Genomic DNA, 16,032 nt, shown 5'->3' with positions numbered 1-16,032 from the left:
AATTAAATATATCAACCACTAAACAGCATGTTAGCATCAGCAGGCCGCTAAAATGTGCCAGAAGTCAAATCAGACACTGAGTGAAATTAAGTGAAATATGTGTCACTGGGTCAGTCCAATTATCAGACCACGTTTTGGCCTCTGACTGAGCTGGATGGCCGTCCATGCATGAATACGCACACGCGTATTGGCGTATGAATGTGTTTGCTGCATATAGTGGATGGTATCTTCTGTATGCTCTGAGTGTATTTCTTTAGCTCGAGTGCAGCAAGGTGAGTCTGGTTAATGCTCAGCAGAGGTCAGGGAAGCTCTGCTGTCAGGACGAAACCCCCACTTCTGGCATGACAATCCTGCTCTAACCCTTCCCCATCCACCAGAACTCCCATTTACTGATTCCGCTCACCTTTCAAAGATCTAACGGCCCCCGCCCAGCCCTTTTCTCTTCTGGTGCTCATGCACATGTGCCCTGTTTGGCACAGCCTGGGGGCATGTCAGGAGCGAACGCTCCTCTGGCTCTTTAATCAGACGACTGGCATCAGGGAGTATGGGGGGGAAGGGAAAGGAGGCAGATGAGGTGCCCGTGATGGGGGTGGACTTGATATTGGAGTTGGGGGGGGGTATGCTGTGGATGAACTTTATGCATCTGAGCAGCTTCACTTAATCCTATCTGTGTCGTACTTTCATGACAGCCTGAAACAGCTCAAATAGTCTTTCAGCACTTGCTAAATGGCATTCTAAATAGATTTTTGCTCACACAGAGCCGCCTTTCTCAATCACTTTTGAGGCGTTAGGAAGGAGAGCTACAGTCAGTGTTACGCAACCATGGTTAAGAGCAGGTCAACAGTGAGACGTGTGGAATCACTATTTGTGTTGAAAACATTTTAAAAGATCTACACAAGGAAATTATTACTTGTTCTATTACAAAAACGTTGTAAAAATTCAACATCTACTAACTTGCCACATTATTTCAGACCATCACAAAAATAAGAGACCCTCTAGGTTGTAAAAAAATGACTCAGTTCTAGGAGTATGGAACTGGAAGTCAGTAAGATAACAGAGGCATTCTCCTGCGTAGGAAATAGATAAACCTAGATCGGAATTTCCACCCGGTTGGTTTTTTAACTTTGTTATGAAACCAAAAGTTTTTGACCAGCAGATGTCTGAAGAAAACTAACAAATGAATAGTTCAGAAATGTACCTGATTGGGTTTGTTTTTTATATAAATAAATAAATTATTTAAATACTTAACCTTTTAATTTTTTTTTTTTTTTTTTTACTTTGTCATTCATGTGAATAGATGCTAAGTCTACAGATCAGGAGGTGGAGTAGATGAATACGTTTGTAGTTTGATTCCCATCTTTATCATTGTGTCCTTCATTAATATGGATGTGAAAATGTGACAAGCTTTCAGGACTTCCTCCTGCCCTTGTTTCCATGAATTGTTTGGCCATTTCTTTTCTTGAGTAAATCAGGAATTTAGTCCAGACTCCTGTCTGTTTGAATAATAATCATTCTCTGGCTTGGCTTGGATGGATTTGAGTGAATGTTCTGACATGAGAGAACAATATTTTTAGTATTAGTGACTTACAAAAGTGTAAAACTTGATTCAATATGTTATCCTGAAGCTATTCCTTGTAAAATTGTACAAGTACTTGTCGTAAAAGTGTATTGTATTGTGTATTTAAGAATTAATTTATGTACTTTAGCTAAGCATCTTTGAAGTCTGACTCCTCCCTTTGAGGAGCTTATAAAACCAGTTCTCAAACCAGTTTGTTTCAGAATTGGGAAATCCTCTTGGATAAATGTTTTCAACTGATGACCCTTTCTTTAAAAGTTATGCAACGGAAGCACAAAAATGCATCTCTAAATGTTTGTTTGTTTGAAATAACCTGATTTCTGCCTGAGCTGTACGGTGGTGTCGTGGTTAGCACTCTTACTACATAGAAAAAGGGCCCTGGTGCAAATCCTCGCACATCCTGTCCAGAGTGTACTCAATCTTCAGCCGACAGTGGCTGGGACAGGCTCCAGCAACCCTGTAAGTAGCAGGTTTGGAAGATGACTTGATGATTACTGCCACTCTGCTCTCTAAAGGACAAGTATTTTGTGTTTCTTTTAGCTCTGACCATTTGAAAAATTACTATTTTAACTTTGCATTTGCTTTAATCTATAGCATCTAACACGCTTCTCACATGTGAGGACAGTGTGACATTTAGTGATAGGCTTCAGGACAAAATGACCACCAGGCTTCAAATTTGAACTCCTGACCAGCAAACTGGCTGATGGCTGTTCAACCCAGTAAACTAAGGCCATCGCCTCAAGATGCAACAATACGAACTGCTTCACCGTTTTACATGACATGGCTTGGACATGGCCTAAATACTGTGGCTTAGTTCATATTAACGGTTTTTAATATTTAGACTTTTTGTTAAAGTTAATTTGTTTCTGTTAATTAAACAGTTTCAAAACGGAGACCCTACACTAATTTAAAAAAATGATCCATGCTATGTTTTCTAGAGGATCAAATGTAATAGATCTATCTTTTGGCTTGGTCTTCTTAGACTTTTGCTTCTCTCTTTCTTATTCTTCCTATTCCAGCAGCTTTCTATTTTTATCTGTTTCAAACTGAAACAAATTACATTTTTGTATTTCAGTGGTTATATTTCAGATTTTTGCTTCAGATATTTTTTGATCAACTGGTGAAGGCCGAAAATAGAAATATGTGCGTGCGTAGCCAATTTGAACTCAAATTCAGCACACAGACATACATTTTGATTTCACTGAGGGGTCTGGGATCCATCATTTCTACAAAGTTTCATAAAAAGAATTTTAACTGCTAAATGTATGCATTTTTGCAAAAGGGAAAGTAACTACAAAATACATTCAGAATAATTAATTTATTTTCCATGGAGACTGCTCTTATTTGGAATAACAAATCTTTTTATATCTCAACCACAACCACACTTCTTAATTTAAACAATTTGAGTTTTAAAGTATCTATCTATCTATAGAGTGGCCTTTTCTTGTGGCCAGTCTAAGGCACACCTATGGCAGGCCATTTTAACATCAAAAGGCTAAGTTTGACTATCCGGAATGAACATTGTAGATATCAGCAACGTATTTCTGACTAGTCGTAATTACATTTTGGATAGTTGGAATTGTAATTCAAGATATCTGTAACGTAATTGTGATAGTCGAAACGACCGATAGAGATATGGCCTGCCATACACACCTGTGCAATAATCTTACTGTCTAATCAGCATCTTGATATGGCACACCTGTGAGGTGGGATGGATTGTCTTGGCAAAGGAGAAGTGCTCACTATCACAGATTTAGACAAATTTGTGAACAATATTTCAGAGAACTGGTTATTTTGTGTATGTGGAAAATGTTTCACGTCTTTGAGTTCATACCATAAAATATGGGAGCAATAACAAAAGTGTTGCGTTCATATTTTTGGTCTATCTATCTATCTATCTATCTATCTATCTATCTATCTATCTATCTATCTATCTATCTATCTATCTATCTATCTATCTATCTATCTATCTATCTATCTATCTATCTATCTATCTATCTATCTATCTATCTATCTATCTATCTATCTATCTCAGATAAATGCATCGCGATCGCCACCCTGTGCCCAAAATGAAAAATAAACTGAATTTTATACAGGCATTTAGGTGGACATACATTAAACAATCTGGGTCCTCAGAAAGGTCACGAGATTGCTGGGTAGTGTAGTTGATATTTGCTTTTCATGCACGGATCACCAAAGCACGAAACTTCAACTCCCACGTACCCTTGCGAGGAAAGCTTATTTCGAGCGTTATGGAGTCTTCTTGAATCGTTTCTCTATCGCAGTACGTTTGTTGACAAGTGAAAAGGGTAAGTTAACAATCTGCTAAATATAAAGCCTCTGAGCGGGTTAAACTTATGGTTATCATAATGTGTTTTATATGATGTCGGTGGTGCAGAATTGGAGAGTTAATGTAGAAAGAAGCGGCCTTTGTAGCTAAGTCGTTTGCTAGCTAGTGTGTTACTAGCGCTAACTCGCGCTGGATATGCATAGCAGCAACATTCATTTCCCAAAGATTGAGTAAATCACGTTTCCTTGTCTTTTTTTTTTTAAAATATACATTATTTTTTAAAGTTCCTTTTGCTTTTGTATCTATATATTTTACTCGAAAGTTCAAACTCTAAGCATGTTTTTTTTCTTTTATGATTTACAATTTACATAAGAAATTGTTCTTTTTGTGGGAAAAACAATTCATTTAACTGGAACTTCGTAAAGAAATTGTTGTGAAAAAGCGAAATGTCAAGTTGTGACGCTGATGTATAAAATTTTTTTTTGGTAATGTGAATTTTAATGCAAAATTAATGAGCATTATGTCTTGTTTTCCAGTTAGTGCTTCTATCCATATATGTGAATATAATAAAACAGCACTTTATTTTGATATGTTGCAAAAACAATAAAAAAAATACAGAAACTAACTTTTATGATGTATTTCCCAGGTGATGGTTTTAAAAAAAAGTTCTGCTTACATGTTATTGTGTTTGCAGATGGCAGCTGACTCCACAGATAAGAAAGATGCTGAATCCTCAGCGAGCAAGGACAGGGAGAGGAAACGCAGCCGCTCCCGGGACCGAGATCGCAAAGCGTCTCCACTGCGCAAACGTCATCGCTCTCGCGAACGGAACCGCTCCAAATCCGCAGAAAGGTTGCTACACACGCAGAACTGTGTCAGTGTATCATGGCTAATTGGGTTCACGTTCTAATGTTTTTTTTCTGATTTGTTTTATATTTACAGAGACCGACGCATGAAGGACAGAGACAAGGACCGCGACAGGGATAAAGACAGGGACAGGGGCCGCAAGGACAGAGAGAGGGACAGCCATCGCCGGGATCGCAATAAAAGGTCTAGATATCTCGCAGAGAACACATCATTATTAATATACTGTGAGAGGAAATGGGAAAGGAACTCCCTTTGGCATTCTTGGGTTTGTAGAGACTTACGATGACCCGGAAATGGCTCTAACGGCTTGAGGTTATTTTATTTTTTTATATGTTTTTATCTTTTATAGAAGTCCGTCTCCAAAGTCAAAGGATGGCAGGATGAAGAAGGAAAAAGAGATCAAAACAGAGGAGGAAGAAGAGGAAAATAAAAAGAAAGAAAAGGTTTGATTTTTCTATCTATAAAAAAAACTTGAATAATAATCATTTACTCCACAAACAAGGCAAAGAGGGGCAGACATGGTTGTTTTTTAAGCTTCATTTTTTTAAACATATTTTTTAACCAAGATTTAGGAGTTTGAACAAAGAAAGATCCAAAAGTTTAATTTTTGATTGGGATTTCTTCTTGTTTTTTTAAGTTTCAAAAGTTTTGTGCTGATTTAGAAACAATACTTGAAGTGATGCACTGAACCTGCATTGTGTTGTGGTTCAGGTCCAACCGCTTTCGTTGGAGGAGCTTTTGGCCAAGAAGAAGGCAGAAGAAGAAGCAGAATCCAAGGTTGGATTATTCCCGAGAGAAGTGTTTCTTCTTTCTCATTTTTCTATTGTAAATTTTATTTTTTTGTTTTGTTTTTCAGCCCAAGTTTCTGTCAAGAGCAGAGAGAGAAGCCGAGGCTATAAAGCGCAGGGAGCAGCAGGTGGAGGAGAAGAAGAAATTGATGGAAGACGAGAGGAAGAAGAGGAGGGTGTTTCAGGATATGGGTAGAAAAATGTTGGGTGAGTTTCTAACTTGTTCCTCGAAAACAACCCGGCATTTTACTTTGCTAAAGAGACGTGTTAAAAAAGATGTGGCTGTCTCTCCCAGAGGACCCACAGGAGCGGGAGAGACGTGAGAGGAGGGAACGAATGGACCGAGAGAATAATGGAAATGAAGAGGACGATGAGCGCCTAAAGATGCGGGAGGAGAAAGATAAAACTAAAGAACTCCATGCCATCAAGGTTGGTTGCAATCCCAGTTGCGTCAAATGCTTTGATAAAGACAGGAAGGAAGCAGCTTTTGGGTTGTTTCTCTTAAATATACCTTATCTAGAGGCTTCGGGGTACTTTTAAGAGCAGTTTCCTGGTCTCTGGATTGTTCCATGTACCATAATTTCAGGATTATAAATCGCTATTTTTGTCACACGCTTTCAACCCTGTGGCTTATTCAATGATGCAGCTAATTTATGCATTTTTAAATGCAATTTTTCGAGCAGAAAGGGAAAGCGTGAGGCAGGGGGAATACGGTATATGTGTCGAGGAAGACGCAAGTTTAATGTAAATTCCTGCTTTGTGAATGAATAGCACAAACAGACCCTCATCATGGAAAATGCAAGAAGAAATGCATATGATGCAGCTTTCAAGTTAAAAGCGATCATTAAAAGCAGTGTGAAAAAAATCCACCATCACCAACGGGTTTGGAAAAGGTGGTCTGCTGCATGATGGAGAGGACAGCGCAAGCTCAGGAGAGAATTTGCCTCAGGATGAGAGTGACACTGACAGTGACAACGAAGGAGAGATGGAGAGAGAGTGTGGCGAAGAATCTCTGACGCTATTCCAATCAACACTGAGGAGGAAGACTTCCATGGTTTCAGTGCACAAGTGGCCGCACTGACGGAGCGGACGCCTTCAAGTTACTGCTGCTCTCAGTGACTCTTTTTTTTTTCTCTCTGTGATTTTTACCGGTATGTTTTTTTTACCAGCCCTGTTAGTGCTGTTACTACCATATTGCTGCCGTGTTACTGCCGCGTCACAGGCACTGTTTGGAATAGAGCTGTGACGGTGTGGGATTTTTCATCACTGCGGTGATGAAGCAGCAGGAATTGAGGTGTTGCGGTTTGCCCCTCACACACACACACACACACACACACACACACACAAAATCCCCAGGTGTCGCAAATGAATACCGGTACATGTAATAATTACATCACACGATTCTTTATTAACAAATAACAGTAACTACTAACTAATGAACTAACTATATAGGTGTTGTAGAATGAGTATGTGTGTGTGTCAGCGCGTTGCGTGTGTAAGAGGAAGGAGCGTGAGCAGAGCACGAGTGAGTGAGAGAGCGCTCCCTCTGGCGCTGCACGAATTCTCCCCTTTTTCTTACACACACACGTGGTTTCAGCACATACACATCCTCATTCTGCAGCACGTTTCAATATGGGCACATGCAGGTGCGGCTTATGTATGTACAAAATAGTTTAACCTTTAAAAATGTAATGTGTGCGGCTTATAATCAGGTATGCTCTATAGTTCGGAAATCACGGTACATTCAGCCTTTCTTGTCCAGTCGTTACATTTTTATAGAACTGTTAAAATGATTGACTCTTCTATAGGAACGTTACCTGGGCGGCATCAAAAAACGGCGGAGAACTCGCCACCTCAATGACAGGAAGTTTGTGTTTGAGTGGGACGCTTCAGAAGACACATCCGTGGACTACAATCCCATGTGAGTCTGCAAACCCCCTCCTGTCTCATTCGTTTAGTTTTTAATTTCCATGGCTGTAAAAAAAAATATATATATTTTTTTCCTTTTAGATATAAAGAGAAGCATCAGGTGCAGCTGTATGGGCGTGGCTTCATAGCCGGCATCGACTTGAAGCAGCAGAAACGAGACCAGTCTCGTTTCTATGGCGACCTGATGGAAAAGAGAAGAACTCTGGAGGAGAAGGAGCAGGAAGAGTGAGATAACCATGACACCGTCTGTACTTAAAAAAACTAACCCGAAGAAAAAGAAAGTTACTTGGTGAATAATTAAAATCCTTGATTTTCCTCTCCCTCAGGACAAGGTTGAAGAAGGTGCGCAAGAAGGAGGCCAAGCAGCGCTGGGATGACAGGCACTGGTCTCAGAAGAAGCTGGACGAGATGACGGACAGAGACTGGCGTATCTTCAGAGAGGATTACAGCATCACCACCAAGGGAGGAAAGATCCCCAACCCCATCAGGAACTGGAAGGAGTATGCGCTGCCCGCACACATCCTGGAGGTCATCGACAAATGCGGCTACAAGGTGGGATTATGAGGGCGCCGTCTGTCCTGCCCGAAACCACGGCCTTTGGGGAAAATGTTGATTAAAATCGTGTCCAATTTTTTTATTTTTTAGGAACCAACTCCAATTCAGAGGCAGGCCATTCCTATTGGCTTACAAAACCGTGACATCATCGGTGTGGCTGAGACCGGTAGCGGTAAAACGGCTGCCTTCCTCATTCCACTGCTGGTCTGGATCACCACTCTGCCCAAAATTGACAGGTAAACCTTGAGAAGTGGAACGAACTCGTAAATGTCAACATTTTTGCCCTCTTTTGCCCCTGATTTTCGGTTTTGTCATCTGCCTCTGTCTGTTCTGCCCCTCTGCTCTCCGCATGGCAGGATCGAAGACTCCGATCAAGGTCCTTACGCTGTGATCTTGGCTCCAACTCGTGAGCTGGCCCAGCAGATTGAAGAGGAGACCATCAAGTTTGGAAAACCTCTCGGTATTCGGACGGTGGCGGTGATTGGAGGAATCTCTCGAGAGGACCAAGGATTCAAACTCCGGATGGGCTGTGAGGTATTTGGAAGAGGATTGATTGGAGAAACCGTTGACAGCTAGAATTAAAAGCGAAGCATCGATGTGGTGAAAATTGTCCGTCTTTGCTGAACAGATTGTGATTGCCACTCCCGGCCGTCTGATCGATGTTTTGGAGAACCGCTACCTGGTCCTGGGCCGCTGCACCTACGTGGTTCTGGATGAGGCAGATCGCATGATTGACATGGGCTTTGAGCCCGATGTCCAAAAGATTCTGGAGTACATCCCAGTGACCAATCAGAAACCAGACACTGACGAAGCAGAAGACCCTGAGAAAATGACCATGAACTTTGAATCTGGGAAGCATAAATACAGACAGGTATGCCCGTGTCTCCGCTGTGCTCTGCTCCAGCTGGCATCTTCAGCTCAATCAGCTGTCTTTGTTGATCCCTGCAGACCGTCATGTTCACTGCTACCATGCCTCCTGCTGTGGAGAGGCTGGCCAGGAGCTACCTGAGGCGGGCTGCTGTGGTGTACATCGGTTCTGCTGGAAAACCTCACGAGAGGGTGGAGCAGAAGGTCATGCTGATGTCAGAGGGAGAGAAGAGGTGAGAGCTGGCGCCGACTGTAGAAACGAACATCCTCTTCTCATGGGGTTGCTGAGCGTGTTTGTGTCCCGTCCGTGCAGGAAGAAGATGCTGGAGGTTTTGGCCAGTGGCTTCGAGCCTCCCATCATCATCTTCGTCAACCAGAAGAAGGGTTGCGATGTGTTGGCCAAGTCCCTGGAGAAGATGGGGGTACGTTACCGCACTCAGACCAGCATCAGTTACTGGGTTGATTCTTGGTTTTGTCCTATATATTTTCCCAGAAATTTGCATAAAACCAGTGTGCAGCAATGGTCACTGGCAAGTATTGACCACAATGCATTGTGTTTGAATGTTTTTTTTTTGGGTGTGTTTTATTTTTAATAAACCATCCAAATTTTAATCAGCAACAAGGCAGATTTGAAAATAGTTTTTGTAAAATCTTGTTTATTAGGATTTTTTTTGGGAAAACTGTGACATCGTTCATAAAAATCCTAGTTTTAAAGCCTTGTGCTTTTGTAACTTTGGTGTTTATCATCTTCAGTTATTCGACTTAGGTTATTCTTGGTATTGTTTTTGGGCTGATGACCATCTTTATCTTTTTAGTACAATGCTTGCACGCTGCACGGTGGCAAAGGTCAGGAGCAGAGAGAGTTTGCGCTCTCCAACCTTAAGGCTGGAGCCAAAGATATCTTGGTGGCCACAGATGTTGCTGGTCGTGGTATCGACATTCACGACGTGTCCATGGTCATCAACTACGACATGGCGAAGAACATTGAAGGTAAATGTTTTTTCCCTTGGCTGTTTTATCATTGTTTTTTCAAGAATAACTCACCGTTCTCCTGCCTTTTATAGATTACATCCATCGTATTGGTCGTACCGGTCGTGCTGGTAAGAGCGGCGTGGCCATGACTTTCCTCACCAAAGAGGACTCTGCTGTCTTCTATGACTTGAAGCAGGCCATCCTGGAGAGTCCCGTCTCCAACTGCCCGCCGGAGCTGGCCAACCACCCAGACGCTCAGCACAAACCTGGAACCATCCTGACCAAGAAAAGGCGCGAGGAGACCATCTTTGCTTGATTATTATCTTTTTATGTCAAATGTTATTATAAAAAATAAAAGAAGGAGAAAAAAAAGCCCACTTCAGACCTCTGGGTCATGTCATCCCGGTTTGCATTCAGGATTTTGTGATCAGGTTAGTTATTTACCAGTTTTTTTTCCCCACCTTATTTTTTGTCTCATCAGTGAGCAGGACTCTGATCTACATTGTATACATGTGAAAAATAGCAGTTAGATGTTATGAAAATGAAAATTGACATTTTTTTTTTTTTTTTTAAATAAATGTCTTTCTCCAGACACATGTCTGAATGAATGTTTAAGAAACCTGAGTAGCAGCCCTGGACTAAAGACCCTTGAGCTAATTTATATAAAAACATTTGTATTAGTGATGGCTGCTTCTTTAAACCACAGCTACTTAAAAGAACATCAATGATGTATATGGATACAGAAATAATGGGATTTTTACTTCCTAATGGAAACTTGTTTAAATGTTGGTGGAAAAACACCAAAGTTATAATAAAAAATGTAACAAACTTTCATAGGGCCTTTAAGATGTCAGCACCTAAAACTAAAATGAATCACTGCTAATGAGTCACCTGATCCATACTTTCTTTTCTCACCAAATGAAAAACTAGCATTCATGACTAATGCAATTTAAATGGTAGCATCTACTGAACATTGACTTCAGCTGTTTGCATATTTATTATTAAATTAAGGAATAATTTCAACCATCCTATAAAGATTTTTGTTTGACAGTTAACAAATGTTAGCATGCATAACATGCTGTGCACATAAAGTTCTACATTTAAGGGGAAAAAAGGAAATTTAACACTTAAAGGGAAACCTTACATTTGTTTTTTCAGACTTCAATGGAAGTACAAACATTTAGAAGTTTTTTCGACTTTTTGTTTGCTTCATCTATGTAAAACAAAACAAACTAATTTTAGTCAAATACCATCCTAATCTAATATTAGCGTGATTTTTTTTATAGGCATCAAACAAATCAGCATTTTCTTTTTGAATCAGTAACAGTGTCACATAAAAATGTATCCTAAGGTTGTTGTACATGTCGAAGGAAATGTCTTCCAATCAAAATGGAAGGTTTACACTTTTTTCCTTTGGTAACCATTAGCAAAAGTTACTCTATTTAAGTTTACTTCAACTATACTTAGTCTATACTAAAAGTGAGGCATTATAGTTGAAATTTACTTTTTATATTCTATCTATGCATTATAAAGCTAAAATGCTTTAATTTCGTCTGAAGGATTCAGTTGGTATACTGGTACTTACTATGTAACAGAGATTAGACAGGAATCACCATGGACTATCATGTTTGCAGACGATACTGTGATTTGTAGCGAGAGCAGCGAACAAGTGGAGGAGGTGGAGGTTTGCCCTGGAAAGGAGATGACTGAAGGTTAGCCACAGCAAGATGGAGTACGTGTGTGAATGAGAGGGACCCAAGCGCAAGAGTGAGGTTTCATGGAGATAACGAAGGTGGAGGATTTTACGTATCTATGGTCAACAGTCCAGAGTAATGGAGCATGTGGAAAAAAAGTAAAGAAGCGAATGCAGGCAGCTTGGAATGGTTGGACAAAAATGTCCAGTGTGACGTGTGATTAAAGAGTTTCAGGTGTACAAAACTGGTGAGACCAGCCGTGTTGTTCGACGTAACCCTTGTGCTATCCTAGGCACTTTAACATTGGGAGTTGGGTCATCTAGACCCACTAGACAGTGCGCTGAACCTTTTTTCTTCAATGATTTGTGATCTTCACTGGTGTCCATGGATTACATGAAATCTTTCCACCTTTATCCACCTTTGTCATGGGAGGGAGAACATGTCAATGTAAGGGTGGGGTCATCTAAGATAACACAAGGGCTAGAGACAGTGGGGAAAAGACAAGAAGCAGAGCTGGAGGTAGCAGAGATGAAGATCCTGAGGTTCTCTTTGGGAGAGACCTGGATGGATAGGATCAGGAATGAGGACATTGGAGGGACAGTTCATGTTGGAGGTTTTGGAGACTGAGAAGGTTCTGACATGTTCAGAGGAGAGACTGTGAATATATTGGTAGAAGGATGCAGAGTCGAGAGCTGCTAGGCAAGAGGTCTAGCGGAAAACCAAAGAGGAGGTTTATGGATGCAGTGAACAAAGACATGAAGGTAGTTGGTGTTAGAGGAGACGATGAAGAAGACAGGGTTAGATGGACGAAGCTGATACGCTGGGAAACCTCCTGAAGGGAAAATCTGAAAGGAAAAGATACTTCTTACACTACACATTCATGGTTTATAGTAGACTTGCTATAATTAAAGTATAAATAAACTTTAAGTGCATAACTTTTTGCTAAGGGAAGTAACATTTTATTTTATTATAAACTGCTAAATTTGGACAAACAGATAATATCTCATATTCTGAAATCCAAATTAATTTTGAGAGCAAAGTTGATCTGTAATTTCCTTTTAGAAGTTGTCGGCATTCCAGAGACAGAAGACGCAGAACAAAAGTACATAAAATGTCATGTTTATTTTGTTTAAGTCATAATTCACTTGTCATTGTAAACTATTTTCAAATACAAAGCATTCTTTACAGCATCAGGCAGGAAATGTCTCAGTTTTTACACATTTTCTGTCTCTTTTGATAAATAGAGGGAAGAGGCGTGTCTGGTCACGCTAGCACGCTGCAGTAGTGTGGTGGATATATGATTATATTTAGTGCACTTATTGCATTACAATGCAACCATCCCAAAATTAAGTAGTGCAACTTTATTTTCTACTCACACAAAAGAGGAAGTCCAGATGGTCTAAGGCGATTATAGATTTTCAATGTTAGACTTCATATTGCATACAGAATGAGACAGGAGATTAAACAATAACCTTTGTAAAAATTGTGCTTCATAAATTGGAAAAAGCTTCAACTGCTTACGAGCTGGAAAATTGGTCTGTTCAGAAGAACGTTCTTTGCCAAAATAGAAGGAAAATATCTAACTAGGAAACTGAGACATGTTCAGAAATCATTTAATTCAGGTTTATTTAATTTGAGGGAATAAAGTTCAACTTATTTTTAATTTGGGACTGGTTATTATGAGTTCTTATGAAAGTGCTTCAGTGAGAAATATTGTCGTCTTAAGTGGTAAAAGAGAACAAAGTTATTATTTTTTTTGTAATAAGTGGTGTGAGGAGTGAGTAGCTCCAAAGACAAGAATATCCCTACAAGACAACAAGGAGAGTCGGATCAATGCATTATTAAAGTACTTAACAGTGGAAAAAAAGAAACCCCCCCAAAAAAGGAACGAACGTAAGAATTTCATGCAACACTTGCATAGATTTTTCTTTAACCATGCTAATTTTTTTCTATTAAAAATATACAGAACACTAGGTAAATACCCGTGAGACATGGAAGCAGTAACCCAGTAAAACACTGACCCTGTGAACGGACGGCGACGGTTCAGCCACTCTGCAGCCTCACGTCAAACTCGTCATCGGTTCAAGGACTAGAAATAATGCAGGAACAGAATGACGTCATGTCACAGGTGCTACGAGTCCCTTCAGGAGCCTGACGTGGAGTTGACTTACACATGAGAGGCCATCTTTTTTACAACCCATCTGTCAAACCAGTGTGATGCGATGTCGCACACAGAGAGGGTGTGACCAGCTTTGGGGGAATGTGGATGCTACAATCAGTAACGTGCTACAATCAGATCGAGTGTGAGCGTGGGAGACGCAGGTGGCGAGGGAGGTGCAAAAGGCATGCGTGCTTACATTCTTGATTCCAAGAGGAGCTGCGGCGTTGCAGCGTGTGCTTGACGTGGGTGAAATGGCAGGATGTAAACAAACGTTTTGGACGCCCAGCTTTTAGAGACTGATTGTGCAACAGCAAAGGCGAGTGATGCACCGTGGGTGACGCTCTTCTGCAGCCCCCACACGGCAGGGACTCGCACGGCGGCTGTTACGGAGGCTGCATGTGCTTGATCATTCAGCCAAAACATGGCGGGCAACAAACAAGTCAGCATCCACAGATTCAAACAAATGAAGAAGCAATTGAACAAAAGTGCCCATTAAGTATTTACACTGGAATCATTACTTAGTAGCCATAAATGAAGTCAACACGGGACATTCTTTCTTTACTGAGTCCATAAAGATCATTCGCTTCCTGTTCAGACGCAATGTGCAAAAAAAGTCTTCAAATAATTATCCATGCAATAGTAAAGATAGAAGTTTTAAGGCCAGTATAAGAGACATCCTACCGTTGACAAACCTTAAGCAAAGACGCTAAAGTTTGAGTTTGTGTACAGCTGGCAGCCTGAAACCTTCCTGTTCCAGGTGGGAGGGGCCCTGCTTCTACATGACTAGAGCCCACTCAGGACAAGCTTGAGAGTTATTAACTGAGATGTTGGATCATAAACCTGTCTGTGGATCTTCTAGACAAGGACTTTGCTTTAAATAATTATTTAGGGAATGTGTGGCAGTCGAAGGGCTTGGGGGACCTTGATGGAGGCTGGTGGGGCCCGTGCTTCAGTAGGTGTCTCGGGGCCACGGGCGGCTCCGCTGGCGGTTGTTCCTCTGGTTGTGACCCTGCTGAGCGTCGCGCTGCAGCAGCCTGTCCTGGGACTCGTGCCCGTTGGCGTTGTGGGGGCCGCCCGTGTGCCCGCGCTGAGACGGGTACATGTCCCTGTATGTGCGAACGTGGCGGGGGGAGGTGTACTCGTCGTCTTCCTCGTCTTCTTCCTCCTCCTCCTCTTCATCCTCCACAGCCACCCTGTGACAGGGGCTCCCCCTGAAGCCGCGGGACACAGAGTCGCTGGCCTCGTCTGATGGCATAAGGCTGTCCTGCTCCAAAGGGGAATGGACCTCTTCGCCTGCCTCCTCCTCGTCGGCCTCCAAGCCCTCCGTCTCATGTGGGGGTGTCTGGTTCTTGTTCTTGAGGAGGCAGGAATTTGTAGAAAAAAAAACAGGTCAAAAAGGAAGGTTTAGAGCAAAAACTACAGCCTCCAGAGGCAGCTGCTGTTAATATCCCCAAAGGTGATCTGGTTCCAATCTGCATTTTTAAGGGTGGACACTGAGGAGATGTTCTTTAGTATGACCCCTTAATCGTAACATCTCCAGAAACCTCCTCCCTACCGCCACTGTTTTGTGCTGAACAAATCTTACATGGATTTATTTTTCTAACAATAAATCCCCAATCATAAATATATAATTCACTGAATATGTTCAGGAAAAATCCTTTCTGCTCCATACGGAATAGTTCATGTTTGCCCCTCTAAAACATACTGACCAGCTACATAGATTTTGTTTAAATATATGATATAACCTCACAATCTAAAAAAAACATGAAATGCAAGTTTCTTTTAAGCTGATTTCAGATCCAAAGAAACCAGTATGATCATTCTCAACTCACCTAAACAAAAAATACAAAAATGTCATTTAAAAATAATAATTCTAGGCTGTCAATGGGATTTAATCGTTGTATGAATGTTTGACAAGACTATGAAATAAGGCTTTTGTTTTGTAGACAACAAGAACGTCTAAGAAGCAGATCAAATTACAGTCTGAAGGTGTTCATGTGGAACTCTGTTTTAACAAACAAATGAAATGGTCCATAACAGAGCTGCCTAAACCCAGGCCTGTAAGACTGACCACTTAACTTGTTTTCCAGTCATACCTGCAGATATCTTCTTTGGAAGAGTTTCCGGGTTCTGATTAATGGACTACAGCAAACCCGAGAACAGTTTAGACAGCTTCAAACAAGTAGGGTGGAGAACCTGAGGACTAAGTTTGGGCAACTCTGGTCTAAAAGCTTAAAAAATGCTAAACTATTAAAGCCTTAGTCACATTGGGGGTACGTGGAATTCACCCGTACTTGTGCTGCGGGTAATTGGGTTGTCCGGGTCCGTGGAGG

The 16,032-nt window shown here is 41.1% G+C and overlaps 2 protein-coding genes across 6 annotated transcripts in view; one reads left to right on the top strand and one right to left on the bottom strand.

The window, feature by feature from the left end:
• Nucleotides 1–3,746: 3,746 nt before the first annotated feature.
• ddx23 (DEAD (Asp-Glu-Ala-Asp) box polypeptide 23) lies at nucleotides 3,747–10,436 on the top strand. The gene is made up of 17 exons (XM_004070809.5): nucleotides 3,747–3,885; nucleotides 4,561–4,718; nucleotides 4,809–4,916; nucleotides 5,083–5,176; nucleotides 5,445–5,510; nucleotides 5,590–5,728; nucleotides 5,817–5,950; nucleotides 7,330–7,442; nucleotides 7,532–7,675; nucleotides 7,777–8,002; nucleotides 8,096–8,241; nucleotides 8,362–8,539; nucleotides 8,634–8,876; nucleotides 8,954–9,105; nucleotides 9,186–9,294; nucleotides 9,688–9,862; nucleotides 9,937–10,436. The coding sequence occupies exons 2-17, from the start codon at nucleotides 4,561–4,563 to the stop codon at nucleotides 10,158–10,160; spliced, it is 2,409 nt and encodes an 802-aa protein (XP_004070857.1). The 5' UTR covers nucleotides 3,747–3,885; the 3' UTR covers nucleotides 10,161–10,436.
• A 987-nt stretch (nucleotides 10,437–11,423) lies between these two features.
• The window catches only part of cacnb3a (calcium channel, voltage-dependent, beta 3a), a 32,209-nt gene continuing 27,600 nt past the window's right edge, over nucleotides 11,424–16,032 (bottom strand). For 3 of the 5 annotated variants that reach the window (XM_078950400.1, XM_078950398.1, XM_004070810.5), the window contains one exon: nucleotides 12,642–15,053. Coding sequence is in view for 4 of the 5 variants with exons in the window: in XM_078950398.1 (XP_078806524.1) it covers nucleotides 14,649–15,053 (405 nt within the window). In the remaining variant the exon portion in view is untranslated. Of the gene's footprint in view, nucleotides 11,536–12,641; nucleotides 15,054–16,032 lie in introns of those variants that run through there. The other 2 variants (XM_078950399.1, XM_020704349.3) reach the window with 2 other exon arrangements.

This window comes from Oryzias latipes, chromosome 7 (genome assembly GCF_053564925.1).
Source record: "Oryzias latipes strain Hd-rR chromosome 7, Olatipes_Hd-rR_3.1".
NCBI classification, from domain to species: domain Eukaryota; kingdom Metazoa; phylum Chordata; class Actinopteri; order Beloniformes; family Adrianichthyidae; genus Oryzias; species Oryzias latipes.
The sequence above is the reverse complement of the archived record's forward strand: the minus strand, read 5'-3'. Positions and strand labels throughout refer to the sequence as shown.